The sequence below is a fragment of the Auxenochlorella protothecoides genome (genome assembly GCF_000733215.1).
Source record: "Auxenochlorella protothecoides strain 0710 unplaced genomic scaffold scaffold22, whole genome shotgun sequence".
Lineage (NCBI taxonomy): Eukaryota > Viridiplantae > Chlorophyta > Trebouxiophyceae > Chlorellales > Chlorellaceae > Auxenochlorella > Auxenochlorella protothecoides.
Genome location: NW_011934209.1, coordinates 410,492 through 425,032, shown reverse-complemented (window position 1 = coordinate 425,032; position 14,541 = coordinate 410,492). Strand labels below are relative to the sequence as shown.

General features: G+C 59.7%; 8 protein-coding genes across 8 annotated transcripts in view; 5 read left to right on the top strand and 3 right to left on the bottom strand.

Moving 5' to 3' along the window:
* F751_2398 (Vacuolar protein sorting-associated protein 16-like protein) overlaps positions 1-1,787 on the top strand; it is a gene marked incomplete at both ends in the record, with an annotated part of 6,560 nt that extends 4,773 nt beyond the window's left edge. Inside the window, 7 exons of the mRNA XM_011399267.1 lie at positions 13-46; positions 163-236; positions 513-601; positions 792-966; positions 1,182-1,240; positions 1,389-1,470; positions 1,611-1,787. Coding sequence (XP_011397569.1) covers positions 13-46; positions 163-236; positions 513-601; positions 792-966; positions 1,182-1,240; positions 1,389-1,470; positions 1,611-1,787 — 690 coding nt within the window. The remainder of the gene's footprint in view (positions 1-12; positions 47-162; positions 237-512; positions 602-791; positions 967-1,181; positions 1,241-1,388; positions 1,471-1,610) is intronic.
* A 349-nt stretch (positions 1,788-2,136) lies between these two features.
* On the bottom strand, positions 2,137-5,709 carry F751_2397 (Iron-sulfur clusters transporter atm1, mitochondrial; the record flags this gene model as incomplete). Its single annotated transcript, XM_011399266.1, has 11 exons — positions 2,137-2,352; positions 2,525-2,644; positions 3,193-3,336; positions 3,483-3,628; positions 3,818-4,064; positions 4,170-4,262; positions 4,427-4,558; positions 4,727-4,822; positions 5,000-5,056; positions 5,215-5,418; positions 5,596-5,709. The coding sequence occupies 11 exons, from the start codon at positions 5,707-5,709 to the stop codon at positions 2,137-2,139; spliced, it is 1,569 nt and encodes a 522-aa protein (XP_011397568.1).
* A 1,249-nt stretch (positions 5,710-6,958) lies between these two features.
* Positions 6,959-9,005, top strand: F751_2396 (D-arabinose 1-dehydrogenase; the record flags this gene model as incomplete). Its single annotated transcript, XM_011399265.1, has 8 exons — positions 6,959-7,054; positions 7,158-7,262; positions 7,415-7,512; positions 7,639-7,744; positions 7,900-8,009; positions 8,172-8,243; positions 8,363-8,609; positions 8,832-9,005. The coding sequence occupies 8 exons, from the start codon at positions 6,959-6,961 to the stop codon at positions 9,003-9,005; spliced, it is 1,008 nt and encodes a 335-aa protein (XP_011397567.1).
* Positions 9,006-9,262: 257 nt separating this feature from the next.
* On the bottom strand, positions 9,263-11,409 carry F751_2394 (putative uridine nucleosidase 2; the record flags this gene model as incomplete). Its single annotated transcript, XM_011399263.1, has 8 exons — positions 9,263-9,378; positions 9,629-9,774; positions 9,938-10,090; positions 10,236-10,345; positions 10,533-10,676; positions 10,905-11,018; positions 11,205-11,281; positions 11,367-11,409. 8 exons carry the CDS (start codon positions 11,407-11,409, stop codon positions 9,263-9,265), a joined length of 903 nt encoding a protein of 300 aa, XP_011397565.1.
* Positions 9,537-9,830, top strand: F751_2395 (hypothetical protein; the record flags this gene model as incomplete). Its single annotated transcript, XM_011399264.1, has 1 exon — positions 9,537-9,830. The coding sequence occupies one exon, from the start codon at positions 9,537-9,539 to the stop codon at positions 9,828-9,830; it is 294 nt and encodes a 97-aa protein (XP_011397566.1).
* A 438-nt stretch (positions 11,410-11,847) lies between the features above and the next one.
* Positions 11,848-12,507, bottom strand: F751_2393 (Thioredoxin F, chloroplastic; the record flags this gene model as incomplete). Its single annotated transcript, XM_011399262.1, has 3 exons — positions 11,848-11,961; positions 12,126-12,243; positions 12,365-12,507. The coding sequence occupies 3 exons, from the start codon at positions 12,505-12,507 to the stop codon at positions 11,848-11,850; spliced, it is 375 nt and encodes a 124-aa protein (XP_011397564.1).
* Positions 12,508-12,621: 114 nt separating this feature from the next.
* F751_2392 (hypothetical protein) lies at positions 12,622-12,924 on the top strand (the record flags this gene model as incomplete). The annotated part of the gene is made up of 1 exon (XM_011399261.1): positions 12,622-12,924. The coding sequence occupies one exon, from the start codon at positions 12,622-12,624 to the stop codon at positions 12,922-12,924; it is 303 nt and encodes a 100-aa protein (XP_011397563.1).
* Positions 12,925-13,349: 425 nt separating this feature from the next.
* F751_2391 (DEAD-box ATP-dependent RNA helicase 39) overlaps positions 13,350-14,541 on the top strand; it is a gene marked incomplete at both ends in the record, with an annotated part of 3,346 nt that continues 2,154 nt past the window's right edge. Inside the window, 3 exons of the mRNA XM_011399260.1 lie at positions 13,350-13,713; positions 13,973-14,134; positions 14,371-14,541. The exon at positions 14,371-14,541 is cut by the window's right edge and continues 1,491 nt beyond it. Of these exons, the coding sequence (XP_011397562.1) occupies positions 13,350-13,713; positions 13,973-14,134; positions 14,371-14,541 (697 nt within the window). The remainder of the gene's footprint in view (positions 13,714-13,972; positions 14,135-14,370) is intronic.

Here is a 14,541-nt window from a genome sequence, read left to right as displayed (position 1 = left end):
CGTTGCACAGAGGGCGTGCGCATGCAGCAGGAATTGGCTGAGCCGGGTGGGTTGCGTGTGCTGCCTCCTCTGGATTGCAAGGTCCAAGGGGCGTTGCTGCTCGGGCGGTTTCGCGTGGGGTGCAGCCCTGCAACCCTCCCCGAGTGTCATCACCCACGGCAGGCGGCGCGGGGGAAACGGCCATCCAGACTGAGCTGGCCCGGAGTCGGGATGCATACGTCCGGGCGCAATCCAAGGTGCGTTCTTGGGGTTTTGGGCGGGTCCATCGACGGGTGACACTCGCATCGCTCAGATTCCATGGGATGCCCGGAGACGTGCTGACGACCTGCACCGCTGTCATGGGCCGTTGGAAGAGGAGCAAGTTGCTTAATGCACCCGCGCTGCGCCGGTGCCTATCGAAAGAGACTGGACAATGTATGTTGGAGACTTCTGCCGGCCCCTCGCACCCTTGCTCTGGCTTGCGCTTCTGACTCAATCCCCGCAAACAGGCCCAACACCCGACCGCACTGCAGACGAGGGACACCCGATTCGAGGCCGCCCAAGTCACCGCCCTTGCTCGGCTGCGGGAGCAGCAGCTGGAGCTGGAAGCATCCACCAGCAGGTAGGGGGGGGAGGTGGCGGTGTTTGCTTGAGGGGCGCAGCCAGCCAGCCATGGGGCCGTCTTGGGCGCCGTGCATGTGGGGGCCATGCCTGGGCCCGAGGTCCCAGGCATGAGGCCGTGTGTCAGGGTCCTGCACCTGGTGTGATGTCACATGCCAGCCTCACCGCATGAACTCGCTGGCACAATGCAGGGAGGGCTTCCTGGGCCTGTCGGTCACCGGCACCATCCGCCAGTGCCACAAGCTAGGCCTGAAGGATGCCGCGGCGCGCTTTGCCAGGGAGCACAAGGTGCCTGAGAAGCAGGCGCAGTTACTGGCCCTGGACGCCGCGGCCGCCCAGCATGACTGGGTGGGCCTGCAGGCCAAGGTGAGGTCGGCGGCGGTGTTTCTGTGAGTGATTGATTGAGGGGAGGGGTCTCAGGATGGGGAGGGTGCCTGGGCCCATGCAAAGCCAAAGCCTTGCGCGCCGATGAGAGCTGGATGCTGAGGTTGTACGGGCCCCGCGATGTGCTCGCCAATCTTGACCCGCCGTAGGACAAACAAAGCATTCCCCCTTTCCACCTCCCCCACAACATGCCACAGGTGAGTCGCCTGGACAGGTACTCGCTGCTCACCCTGGAGCACTACGCCCACGCTGCACAGTGAGTGGGGCGAGGCTGCCGGAGTGGGGCGAGGCTCTCGGAGTGGGGCCGAGGCAGGGGAAGGGGGAGGGGACTGGTGTGTGAAGTCGCCCATACCTTCCACCCAGAACCCTTCTCATATTGCGACCCGCCTTGCACCTCCTGCCAGGGCTCACGGAGCCCCGCCGGAAGTCTTGCGGTGGATCGTGGATCGCGTCTCAGGCGACGGCGCCGTCGCGCGCAAGGCCATGGTGCGCAGGGGGGGGACACCATGGCGGGGTGCGAGTTGGCATGCCCCGCCATTCCTGGTGCTCCCCTCACCCCCATAGCTGCACATTTCCATGCACTTCATACAATCATGTCCACACCTCCAACCCAACCATCCCCGTAGCTCTTCTCCGAGCTGGGAATGCAACGCGAGGCGGCGGCGCTGGCGCCCCACCTGGCTCAGGCACCCCCCGGCCAGGCCGAGGGTGGCGTGCTGGGCAGCCTGCGTGGCGCGCTACAGAGTGGGGTGGGCGGCTGGGTCAGCCGCGTCGCACCCGTCGGCCTGGCGGGGCGGGGCTGAGGAGGGGGGTGTGCTCCATGGACGCGAGGACGCACGGGATGGTCGCAAGTTCTTTCCTACAACTGCTGATGTGCATGATTTGGCGATTGGAGCCTGTTCTCGCACCCAGCGGAGTTCCCCCATGTTCCCCTGGAGTCTGCTGTCTGCGTCAGAATGAAAGTAAAGGCCAATCTGGCAATGATGCCAGAGGAGGAATCGGGAAGCGGCGGCCCAAGCAATGAAAAGCACGGGAGAACTATTGACAAAAGTCACCCAATGAATTTGGCAAGCCAACGCCAATGAGGCTCAGCGATGGCAGGTACATATCGGAAGTTTCTTGTTAAAGCAGTTCCCGGATCAGCAATCCCAATCAGGGTGTCGCCGTGGGTGCAATGGACCTGGCAGCCTGCGCCGGAGTTCCACCTCCCAGCTCCTCATTCTCCACGCCGGCGGCCTGCCCCTCCTCTAGCCCCTGCTGCCAGCCCTCACGCCAGCCCTCACGCCAGACTTCCTCCTCCTTCGTCCCGGGGAGGGGACCGTCGATGACGGCATCCTCGGCATCGTGCGAGCAGATACTGTCCACGGCCTGTGGGGTATCAGGGAATGGTTGAGAGGTATGTTTGAGGCAGTCACTGATGGCAGACTTCCTCCAGCCGGCCACAGTAAAGTCAAGAGGCTGCAGTATACTGAGCAAATTAATAACTTGCAGCAGATGTACAATCCCCAGAGACTTCCATACCCGCCCTCAAAACAAACACCTGCTCTGCTTCCTGGAGGCGCCACATCTCTCGGTACAAGCCGCCCTTTGCCAGCAGCTGCGGGTGGCTCCCCTGCTCCGCCACGATGCCGTCCCTCAGCACGTAGATCCTGTCGCAGGCCTGCATGACTGGGGAGGGAAAGATCAGTAGAGTACAAGACCGTCAACGTGCCAGGGATACGCCTAGTGGCACGAAAGCAACGGTCAGATTCACAATCCAATGCTCTCGCTCCCCCTGCGGATGCTCTCCACATGCCTGGACTGTGGAGAGGCGATGGGCCACGAAGACTGAGGTCCTCCCGGCGGCCAACTCACGCAGACTTCCCATAATGGATTTCTCGGTGGCCGTGTCCAGCGCTGATGTGGCCTCATCGCACACAATCAGCTTGGGCTCCCTGAGGGGGTTGGGGTTTGGGGCGGCTGATGAGGGCATGCCATGCACTGGAGTGCACCCCCAGCGATAACAAACACAGATTTGCCTGCTGATACCAGCAGCAGCAGCCCTGCTCAGGACTTGGTTGCGACGCAGCATCATCCATTGCAACCTATATCATGTCTTCTGTGCACCAAAACCCTTGCACCCTTCCAAGCTCCTTGCCTTAGGAAAGCACGGGCGATTGCAACACGCTGCTTCTCCCCGCCGCTCAGCTTCAGGCCCCTCTCCCCCACCAAGGACTCCCAGCCCTTGGACAGGCGAGCCACCACTGCGTCCAGCTTGGCCGCCTTGGCCGCCTTCTCCAGCTCCTCGAAGGTGGCGCTGGGACGGCTGTATGCCACATTGTGCCGCAGGGTGTCGTTAAACAGCACCGTATCCTGTGAAAAGGAAGTTAAAGAGAATATGAAACAGGAATGGGGGGCTTCATATCCTCCTCATTGCCAGAGGGTAGACTGTCACCCAGCCCTACCAATGGCTCTTAAGATCCAAATCCTCGGACTCAATCGCTGAAAAGCTTCTGCACCTGAGGGATGACACCCACAGCGCCGCGCAAGTCCTTCTTTCTCAGCTCCCGTACGTCCACGCCGTTCACAAACACTGCACCAGAGCCGGCGTCAAACAGCCTCACTAGGAGTCTCAGGATCGTGCTCTTTCCGGATCCACTCGGCCCTGGCATGAGGAGAGGAGGGAGGTGACCTTCATTAATAATGGGAGCAACTGCAAAGTGTGCCTGGGGAATGGCCTCCTCTTTGTCACTACACATCCTCAAACACAGTCCTATAACGCAAAGTAGGTAGGACACTCAGTGGCCAGCGTCAGAGAGGCTTTCCCTGCTTGCCGATCCACAAAGATCCTCACCCACGATGGCGATGCTCTCCCCGGGCGCCGCGCTCAGCGACACGCCCTTGAGCACATTGCGTGTTGTGCCGGGGTAGCCATACGTCACGTTCTGCAGGTGCACGGCCAGTCCCTGGGACGCCTGCTGGCGAGTTGCCCCCCGCCGTGCCGGCGCGGAGCCGTCGGCGACCGAGGCTGCCGCAGTCGGCAGCGCGTGTGAGCCATCCACGACACTGTTGTCGGTCTTCAGGAGGCGGAGCATGTCCTCCTGTGAGGTTGTTGAGGAAGGGAGCTCAGCAAATGGAACAGCCAGAATCCAGCGAGAGTGGACCCGGGTTTTGCCCTCTGCTGCCCATCCTCATCCCACACTCACCAGGTCCACCAGGCTCTGTCGCAGCTCACGATAAAACCAGCCAAGGAAGGAAAGCGGGGACCAGACCTGCAGCAGCAGTCCCTGCACCATCACCTGAGAAGATGACGAGGAGGGGAGGGGGTGTAGCATGCTGACCTCACACCATTTATGCAGGACCAGCTCTCGATTATACCTGCCTCTGCACCGAAGATACGCCATTCACATGCTCTTCTGCTTTCAGGCTGATCTTATGGCAGCCTGCAGGCCGGCACCCTCACCAAGTCTCCGGCTGTGACACCCGGCTTGCTCCGCACTGTGACCAGGAGCACCGCCGCCATGCCGGCCGCCAGGACAAAGGCCTGCCCCGCATTCAGCAAGGCAGACACGCCCTCCATCTTCACTGATTTTTTCTGCAGTGTGTGGGGATGATCCCTCAGATGCTGCTGCCGGGGTCGTGTATGCCCACAAGGACAGTGACTTGGGAAACTTCATATGCATGGCTTTGGTCCGCAGAGGCGTCAGGGTGCACACTGATACGGTCAGCTCCGGACTCAAACATTTCTCCATCCCTGTACAACCTGGTACTGGATGAGCCCCTGGTCGTACTGCTCCACCTCTCCTTGCTCGTTGCCATACAGCGCCACCGTTTCATAGTTCAAAAGAGCATCCACCGCCTGCGTATGGAGGTTGCAGTTTGAGGTGAGATGCGTTGTAATGTAGGGTAAGGCATAGTCGAAAGTGGCAGGGCTTTGAGAAGGTCATCAAGCTCGGAGCAACATGGAGTTTGCCTAGCCCAATAACACAGCAACCTTCCAAAGCTGGCTGCTGCCAACCAATCCACCCCCCTTCACCTTCCCGCTGATGTGATTGTCCAGGTCCTTGACCTCCCTCCTGATCTGGGTGGTCCACTGCATATTTTGGGGAAATCAAGCTACTCATCACACTCAGTCTTCTCTTCACTATGTTGCGAGAAATCGTCATTGCAGGTGCCCACCATGCAGCACCCCTCCACCTGACCGCCCCAGCCACCCACAATCAACCTTGTGCTCCCTCCCGCGGCCCTCACTCTGGCTATGGCGATGGTCCAGCCAGCATAGGCGGCAAAGGTGGTGAGGACCAGGGCCGAGACTCGGGCATCAAAGGTTCGCGCCAGGATGGTACACACGGCAGCCAGCTCCAGGAGCGTGGGAATGGCGGTGAAGGCAATGGCCCTGAAGATCACGGCGATGGACCGAGATCCCCGCTCCAGCATCCTCGACAGGGAGCCCGTCTGTGCACGAGAATTGGGGGAGACGGGCAGTTGTGCATGGTGCATGGAACTGCATACATCTGCAAGGAAGAGGCACTATACCTTGGAAACGCGGCACCATCATCGAGTGCTGTCTATGATTCAATCATGCGGGGCAGACTGGGGGATTTGATCGCCCGTACTCACACGCCTTTTTACCTTGCGATTGAGGTGGAAGTGAAGGTCCAGGTTCAGGACATGGGAAAAGGTGTGGAAGGAGACGCGCCGTGCAGCGGCCTGTAGGAGGAAAGTAGGCACAATGGATTCGATCATGTGTGCTTGCACCTTGACATCACCGGTGTGAAGAGGTCAGGAGACTGTGGTGGTTAGGGCCAAAGGCTCAGCCCTGGCACCATGGAACAATGGCTATAGGCCCTCAAGCGGATTCAACCAATCCACATGCCTGAGAGATGGGCGTGAAGATGGGATGCTGTGCCTCCCGGGTCAAACTGCTCAGGGCCCTCGCGGCACCTGAGAGGACCAGTGCCATGGAGGCCGTCTGCACAGCAGTGGGTGTCGCTCCAGCAGACAGCGCGTCAATTGCCTGCTTAAAGAGGAGGGGGCTGTACAGACCAGCTGCCTTGGACCTGCAGATGAATCAAGAAGGGTTAGGGCAATGAGTGCAGAGTGTCGTCAGAGGAGGAACAGCATTCCTCATGCGCCTGTCACATACAACCTCAGCGGACTCAAGATGGGTAGCTGGACGTTAGAGACATATCTGGGGCAGACGCTAAGTGAGCAACAACTGCACCCTGCCATGTACACACCCGACGAGGAGCACCAATGCCACTCCCAGCCTCCAGTAAAGTGTGCTTTGAGAAAGAGCCAGTTTGGTAATGTAAGGGAAAAGGTCCTTGACGGATGCCGAATCGGGCGGGGTGGGGAGGTGGGCTGGGGGAGTGTAGCTGGAGAGAGGTTGAAGGCCATCCAATGAGCCGGCATGCGCAGCGGACGCCGCTACGAGGCGACCCGGCAACCTTGGTTCGACGCCAGGACTTCGCCATGCCCGGCGAAATGGGAGTGCTGGACAGATCGATGATATGCTTCCATGCACATGTTTCCACCCCGCCAGCATGCGTGGTCTTTGCTGCAAGGCATGACCAGCTGGACCGCGATTCCGCAGGTGTGACGATCCTGGAGGTGCATGTGCCCTGGCCACCACAGTCTGCAGCATACATGCCGCCATCTACCCGTTTGGCGGTGTCAGTCGGCAAGATATGCAGTCGGTACACAACTCGCATGTATCTGCAGCGTTAACGGGGAGCTCCAGGATGTTTCTGTCCTCTCCACCTCAGGATGGACCAGACTTCGACTTCGCGCCCGCCGGGTCTCGAATCAGATTGTGTCGGGTGGAAAACCTCCTGCCCGGCATGAATATCAATGAACCGAGTGATGACAGCATTGATGGAGTGAATTTATTCATTTACATACGCTGTACATTCCGAAGATCTCCAAGAAGCCCGAGAAGAGCCGGCATCAAGTGGTCTTGCATTGTCTAGGGTCCGACCTATCAAGCACAGAGATGCCCATAAAAGTGCCGACGCGCCCTCTGGGGTCCACGGGCCTCGAAATATCAATCATTGGATTTGGGGCTTCACCCCTCGGCAATGTATTTGGGGTACGTGATAAGCGGTGCGCGCGGGTGTGAATGCCAGTGTCGTCTGGAGGGTGGCTGGTTTGGTCTCCAGGGCTGGTTGCCCAACCCTCCCCTTTGCTCACAGGATGTGCATCAAGACACCGCTACAGAGGCTGTGCGGACCGCATTCGATCTCGGCATCACACTATTTGATACCTCACCCTTTTATGGGCTGACCAAGTCGGAGGATGTGAGTTGAGAAAATGGGGGAAAGGTGGTGATTGTTGGGATTGCCTTTCCACAGTGTCCGCTGCGGTGATATTTGCTGTGATGCCACCTTGACAAAACCTCAGACCCTTGGTTGTACCTCTGCGTATAACAATACCTCCTAGACCAATTCAGGTGCTGGGCCAGGCGTTGCGGGATGCAGGACTGCCTCGAGATCAGTTTGTGCTGGCCACCAAGGTCGGACGGTATGGCCAGGACACCTTTGACTTCAGGTAGCCCAAGGATGCATGTGAGGATCAGCGCATGCATGATGGGGCAATCACCTGTCTCTTGTGTTGGTCTGAAGCCCCAGGAATAACCTTGAAGGTCTGCTCATTCACAACCCCTAACCATTGCAGCGGCCCCAGGGTGACCAGGAGTGTGGAGGAAAGCCTGGAAAGGCTGCACACGAGCTACATCGATCTCATCCAGGTCCACGACATGGAGTTTGGAAGCCTAGACCAGGTAACGCCAGACCAGGAGCGTAAGGGCTAGGCATACATCTCACCTCCTGGTACATGGAGCCGGCGGTGTTAGGATGCATAGCAGTGTTCCAGTACCTTGCACTTCATGATAGCTTCTGAAAGCACCAGTGCCATGCGGCGCCGCACCCTGCTCAGATCATTGCGGAGACGCTGCCGGCTCTCCAGCGACTCAAGGAGAAGGGGCTGGTGCGGCACATCGGGATCACGGGCCTTCCACTCGCCTGCTTCCAGTACGTCCTTGACAGGTGAGCTCCTGGTGATGCCTGGTGTTCTGCTGATTGAGATTCGGCCTGTTGAACCCAGTGGCAGTGCTGGGATTGGGCCCCTGCTTGGTGTGTGTACCTTCCAACCCACGAGAAGTCACGAGGGGCCTCGAACACCTGAATGATACCTCGCCCACCGCCCAGAGTCCCCTGTGGAACTGTGGATGTCGTGCTCTCCTACTGCCACTATACCCTCTGCGACCAGAGCCTGGGCAGGTGACAAGATGCATGTTGTGGAGCACTGATTGTGCCCATGAGGCATGAGGGTGCTGCTGCCCCTGTGTGGTGCTGAGGCGTTGAAGGTCATGGCCAATGCACACCGTCGTCCCATGAAGGATCCTGCCCTATCTGGAGTCCAAGGCTGTCGGCGTGATCAATGCCTCTGTCCTGGGCATGGGCCTCCTGACCCCGCATGGCCCGCCAGCCTGGCACCCGGCCCCCGCGGAGCTCCAAGCGGCCGCGAGGGCTGCTGCCAGGGCGGCGGATGCTCATGCCGTGGACCTGCCCAAGCTTGCCACCATGTTTTCAGTAGCAAATCCGGGTATCGCCACCCACCTCATCGGATTCAGCACTCCTGACCAGGTTAGGGACGGGCGGAGCAGTGTGGCTGGTGGCCAGCATCTTTTATGTCCAGAGGGACGAGGGATGCCACAGATGCCCCCTGACTGGCAGGACATGCATGGCAATGGTCCGACCTACAGCCGCCGTATCCATCATCCCGACGGACCTGGGCTGGTTCTCACCAACACTGTTTCTTTTGCCCTACAGACCTCTTCCCTGAAATCCATGGTACCAACACTGCAGGTCCGCAACGCTGTGCATGCCGTGCTGCAGGCTCAGGGGCTGGAGGAGAACGCCCAGGCCGAGCAGGAGGAGCGTGCCATGGTCGAGATCCGAGAGATCCTAGCTGGTACCGCGCAAGTTACCTGGCCCTCGGGTCTCCCTGAGAACTCTGACGAGCATCTGGCGGCACGATAGCACTGTGGGTGAGGCAGGGAGAGAGCTGTGCCGGCTGTGCTGCCGGTGTGCATGGCGTCAAGTGCTGTGCACACAGAGGCAGAGGGACACATCTCAACAAGCAGCCAGAGAAGGAGGGCCATGAGCCACGGGAATGCAGTCTGCGGCATGTATGAGCAGGATGACAGCAGCATCGACCGGCTTGATGTTATCGATCAGCGGAGGGACGGATGCCTGAGAGATCCTCAGTCCTCCTTTCTTCGCCTTTGCATGCTGCCTCACTGGCTCATGCGCTGGAGCACGAGGTCTGTCAGCGCCTTGGCGTCGACGCTCAGGGCCACCTTGATCTTGGGCCGGGTCTGCCACTCGTTCATCCCCACCCACTCCTTCTTCCCTGCGACAGTGTCGGGTGGCAGGGGTGAGGGTGCTGCAGGACAACAAAGTGATGGGGGGCAAACCTGGCGGGGACCACAGGGGGCCTGCTTGACGCGGGCAGCGTAAGATTAAAACAACAGGGAGACAACCTCTACGCCTCGGCCTTCCACCGCCAGGATGGTCTTGCTGCGGGACGACGTGCCTGAACCCCTGGCCCGCCAGCGCCTCGTCGGCATCCCGAGGCATCCTTCAGCACCGCCCCCTCCCACCTTCATCCACGAGGGTGTGGCCCCGGAAGGCGCCCTCGGTGTCCACCAGCACCGCTCCCGCGTGCCACTGGAAGAGCTCCGGTCGCAGCACCGCGCTGAGTGCGGCAGCGTCATGCACAAACACGGCATCCATGCCGTAGGACGACCTGCGTCCAGTGGGGGAGGGTGTGTAGGAGGGAATGGAGGGGGATCCGAGGGCTAGACCCAGTGTTAGAGGACGCTGCCCATGCAGACGAGGCAGGTTGATGCTCGCAGACCCTGTGGCCCTGCATTGATACAGGCATGAGGGTCCCTGCCCCCCTCCCCTACAGGCCAACGTGCTTGTGGTACGAGAGGTAGAACTGGGAGATGGCGGAGAGGAAGGAGCCGTGCCGGCCGACGCCCTGCAAGCCGTCCAGCTGGCGGCGAGAGAGCTGGCACTGGTGGGTCACGTCCAGGCCCACCACCCAGCAGTTGGGCGCCCTGGCACGAGGCGGTGGAGGTGGAGAGGATGAAGGAGGGGGTGACCTCCAGGCGCGAGGCGTAGAGGGAGGACCCCGGGGCGAGAAGCCTCGCGTCAGCAACTCATGCCGGAGACTTCCACGGTCTCCCTGGATACCACGCCCACTTTGCAAAGACGACGTTGGCAGCATCGGGGTCGCCAAAGATGTTGGCCTCCGCTGCCGGGTTGACGTTGCCGTTGACGAAGAAGGCGCCGCCAAGGACAACAACCTTGTGCTGACGCGTGTGGGAAGCAGGTGTGTTTGGACTGAGCGGTGCATTGCTGTGCCTGGATGACGTGTTGCTGGGGATCCGGACCCTGGCCTACCCCTGGAATCGGCTGCTCCGGGAATCGCGGGGCCATCGCCCTCCCGTCTTCCACACCCATTCGCTCAACAGCCCCGGCCAACCCCCGCGACCTCACCAGCAGCTGCGGCAGGTCTGGATTCAGGTGTATGGCCAGCGCTACGTTTGTCAGCGGTCCCAGGGCCAGCACCACCACCTCCCCAGGCCATTTTGCGGCACACTCCACGATGAACTGGGCAGCTGAGATGGGCAGCGGCTCCTCCTGCGGTGCTTGGGAAGGACGCGGTGCAGCCTCATCACGTCAATGAGGGATCGTGTTGCCCAAGTAACAAGACAGGTTGAAGCCCTGCCCTGGAGTGGCTGCCTCTGAGTCCTGAAGTTGATGAACATGATGCAGGACGCAGCCGCAGGGCTTCACACAAGACATCAAGTGCCTGTCGCCCCTGCCTGCTGACGAGTCACATACCATACCCCATCCCATTCCACCCACCTGAGAAAACTCGGGGTCTGTATTGCCGAAGCCATCACTGCCATGCACAAAGTCTGCGATGCGCTCCTTGGCGACACCTTTGAGCGATGTCAGGGCGCCCTGGGCGACAGGGACCTGGGCGTTCCAAGATTGTGGGAACTGAGTGCCTGGCAGGACGAGTTGCGATGCTTTGGGGCCATCTTCTGTACTGCGTCTTGTCATCACACACGTTGCCCTCCCCTCCCCACCCCCCCTCACATCTGGTCTGTGAGCCAAGGCTCTGAGGTGGAGAGCATTTCGCGTGGCCATTGACGTCGGCACATTTCCAAAGATGGTGGTGAGACCTATGATCTCTACCTCAGGGCTGTGGAATGCGGCCAGGATCGCCATGCTGTCGTCTGGGGACGGTGAGGAGGGGAGGGCAGAGTTGGCTAGGTCAGCGAGGGCCCTCGAGGACCTACCCAATTCCGTCATTTCACGCACCGATGCCAGGATCCGTGTCTATGATGAGCTTCAACGGAGCCATGGTGGACGGATCGCTGGCTCGACCACGCACACCGAGCGGGCCGTGCCAGATCACTTTGTGCTGGGGGAGGTGACCGTCTCGACTACAATCGTGAACCGATAGAGTGCAAGACAAAACAGCTCTAGCTCATTCGGAAGCTGATCGCCATGTCGACAAGGGTGATGACTCTATATTCCGGAGACAGGTCATTGACACCACCCTGCTGTGGTGGGTGCTGCCTCGAGACCGGATCACAGGAGGGGCCAAACCCACTGACCACCAGTGCCCACTACTCATTACATCGTGGCCTGGGGACCCAAGCGGTGTTATTGTCTCTGAAAAGATTGGTACATGATAAACAAACCTCCTCCAGGCAAGGGGTGGCTCCACCCGCCTACCACGAGCGAAGCGGCAATGACATCCACATACTCATTGCTAGGTTTGAATGCTCACAAACTGTCACTTATGCGTCTCGATCAGCTTGCGCAGCTCATCCGTCTTTGCACCTGTCAGAGACGCAACCTTCTCTCCTTTCTTGTACAGGAAAAACGTGGGCGCCACTTTGATCCCAAGCTGCACATTGGTAAGCGCAGTGTTGAAAGAGGTGATTGGCTGTCTTATGTATGGTGCACTCAGATATTCTCAACAAATCAAGCTAAAGTCCGACTAGAAAGTAACAAGATTGGCTCAAAATGCTCACATGACCCTCTCTGGCAGCCCCCATCTCAGAGGCTCACCTTGGACCCAATCTCCTTGTTTTCCTTCTTGCACTCAAACCTGACAAGCTCCACCTCGCCTGCAAACTCGTTTGCCCACTCCACAAGCGTGGGCTGGATGAGTTTGCACGGTCCGCACCTGCCATCAGGTAGATTTTTAGGTGCAGGACACTCGGGTTTGAGGTTCAAATCAGCTCCACCCTGCATCATGCTCTTACTCCTTACGCATCCCCGGCCCAAGCATCTGCATGGCCTCTTACCATGCAGTGTAGAAGTCGACCACTACCAGACGATCCTGCGAATGCTCCTCAATGAAGGAGTAAAACTCGGACTGGTCCAGCTCCTTCAGCTCTGTGAGGGGCTCCCCTATAGATGTTGGGCCTACAAGATGAACAGCGATCATGAGTGGGTAGATAATGATGGACAACCTTTGGGACGTACAAGTTAAGGCATAGACAACAGCTGATCCGGAAAGCAGTGAGCATCCCAACCTACTGTTGGAGGCTGCGGCGCAGACATGTGGGCGACTGCTCGTAGGTTGGGCTCTTCCACCTTGCTGTGTGCAAGTCCAGACCTGGGAAAGGTGCTGGCCTGCATGTCGGCGAGGGTGGAGCGCCCTTGGACCTCCAAGGGATACCGATCTGTGGACAGCAGGAGTGGAGGGTATACTGCTCTCCCATTAAAGGGTTTCTTCCATGAGAAAAGCTCACCCAAGGAGCTGGCCATGAAACAGTGCATGGCCTTCCGAGCAGGGTTCCTACGGCCCTCAAGAGTAGAGAAAGCTATACTCACAGGCTCAGGACGGGTCTGGCCCTCATGACGACAGCGCTCCTGACGCACTCCATGACGGAGAGTGAGCGCGTGCTTGGAATGAGAGGTGAGGATGCGCCAGAAAGGTGGCACGCTGTCAGATCGTGCAGGCGGGGTCCTATGAGAGCGCAGAACTTGGGAAATATGCCGGTTATGCGAGCGGCAGGCCTGGCAGGGTCCTGGTCCTTGCGATCCTGTCGCCTCGGTGCGGCCCCACACAGCACCCCGTTTCGAGAGTATCTGCCGAAGATCAGACGTGCTGAGCGTGAAGCGCCTCATGGGACCCCACTCGACACACCAGCGGAACAAATCCACCAAGACTCACTCGAAACGTGGGTAAGCACTTAAAACTCTTCGCTACATATGCAAAATCGTACGCTCTAAGTGCCCAATGGTTTAAGGTGCCATTTTGAGACGTGCGAAGGGCTCTCCCCGATGCAGTCGACCATGAGCGCCCGTCTGAGCGGTCTCCGCCTGCGTCTTCCCACGCAACTATTCTCTCGCAGCCTGCTTCAGCGCCGTCCCTTCACACATACACAGCGATGCCCTCTCAAAGCACATAGCGTTTCGTCACAGGAGGAGCTGCGGTCAACTCCTGCGGGGAGCACTGAGGGCGAAGGCGTGCGGTTTGCGGAGCTCAGCCCCGCCCTCCATGATGCCCTGAACGCCTGGGGCTTCACCACACCCACCGATGTCCAGAGCTCAGCCATCCCCGCCCTCCTGGAGTCCAGAGGTTCAGACTTCCTGCTGGCCTCCCACACGGGTAGCGGAAAAACACTGGCGTACCTGCTACCCCTGGGTGAGGAATAGCAGTGTGATCGGGTAGCTAGCCATCTTTGTTGGCATCCTTGGTGTGTGCATGGCGCTGCATGGCTCCCTTCAAAAAAAGATGCCCCATGCACCGCCTGCGCTGGCTGCCCCGGCGCCTGGTCTGCTTGTAATAGCAAAGAGCGATGTACTCCTTTCCTCACTTGCAGCATGGCATGCTGCCTCCTGCACTCACCTTCCCATGCGTGCCCCACCCCCACTTCCCCCTTCCTCCACCCTCCCTTGCGCAGTGCAAAGCCTGAAGGAGGGCGAGGCGAGGGGCACGGCCACCAAGCCGCACCGGCCGCGGGCCCTGGTGCTGGGCCCCACCCGCGAACTGACCGACCAGATCCTAAAGGTGGCCAAGTCCCTCTCCCACCACGCCAAGTTCCGTTCTGCCGGCCTCAGCGGGGGTGAGAGGCACTGCATGGGGTTGGGTGGGAGTGTGGCATTCAGGACGGTGTGGGGTGGGGGGTACAGCGCAGTCTGCTGCGTGACAGGAGGACGTTGAGCCTTCCTGGTGCCCGCCTTGGTAGTCGTCAGCTCCTAGAGGGCCCTTAGGCCTGGTGAAAGCTCTGCGCCTGCCCTAGGCGGCCTGGGGTTCTGCTGCCTCAGACCTCAAACTGTCACCCACTCCCTCGCCCACCAGGTGCCGGGTACCGCCAGCAAAAGGTGCAGCTGGCCCAGCCGCTAGACGTGGTGGTGGGCACGCCCCAGCGCATCCTCCAGCACGCCGGTGGGTGGTGGTGGGACGGGATTAGTCATGAGCTGACTCATCGAGTGCAGGATCTGAGGGGGAGGCACTTTTGCTGTGGCCATT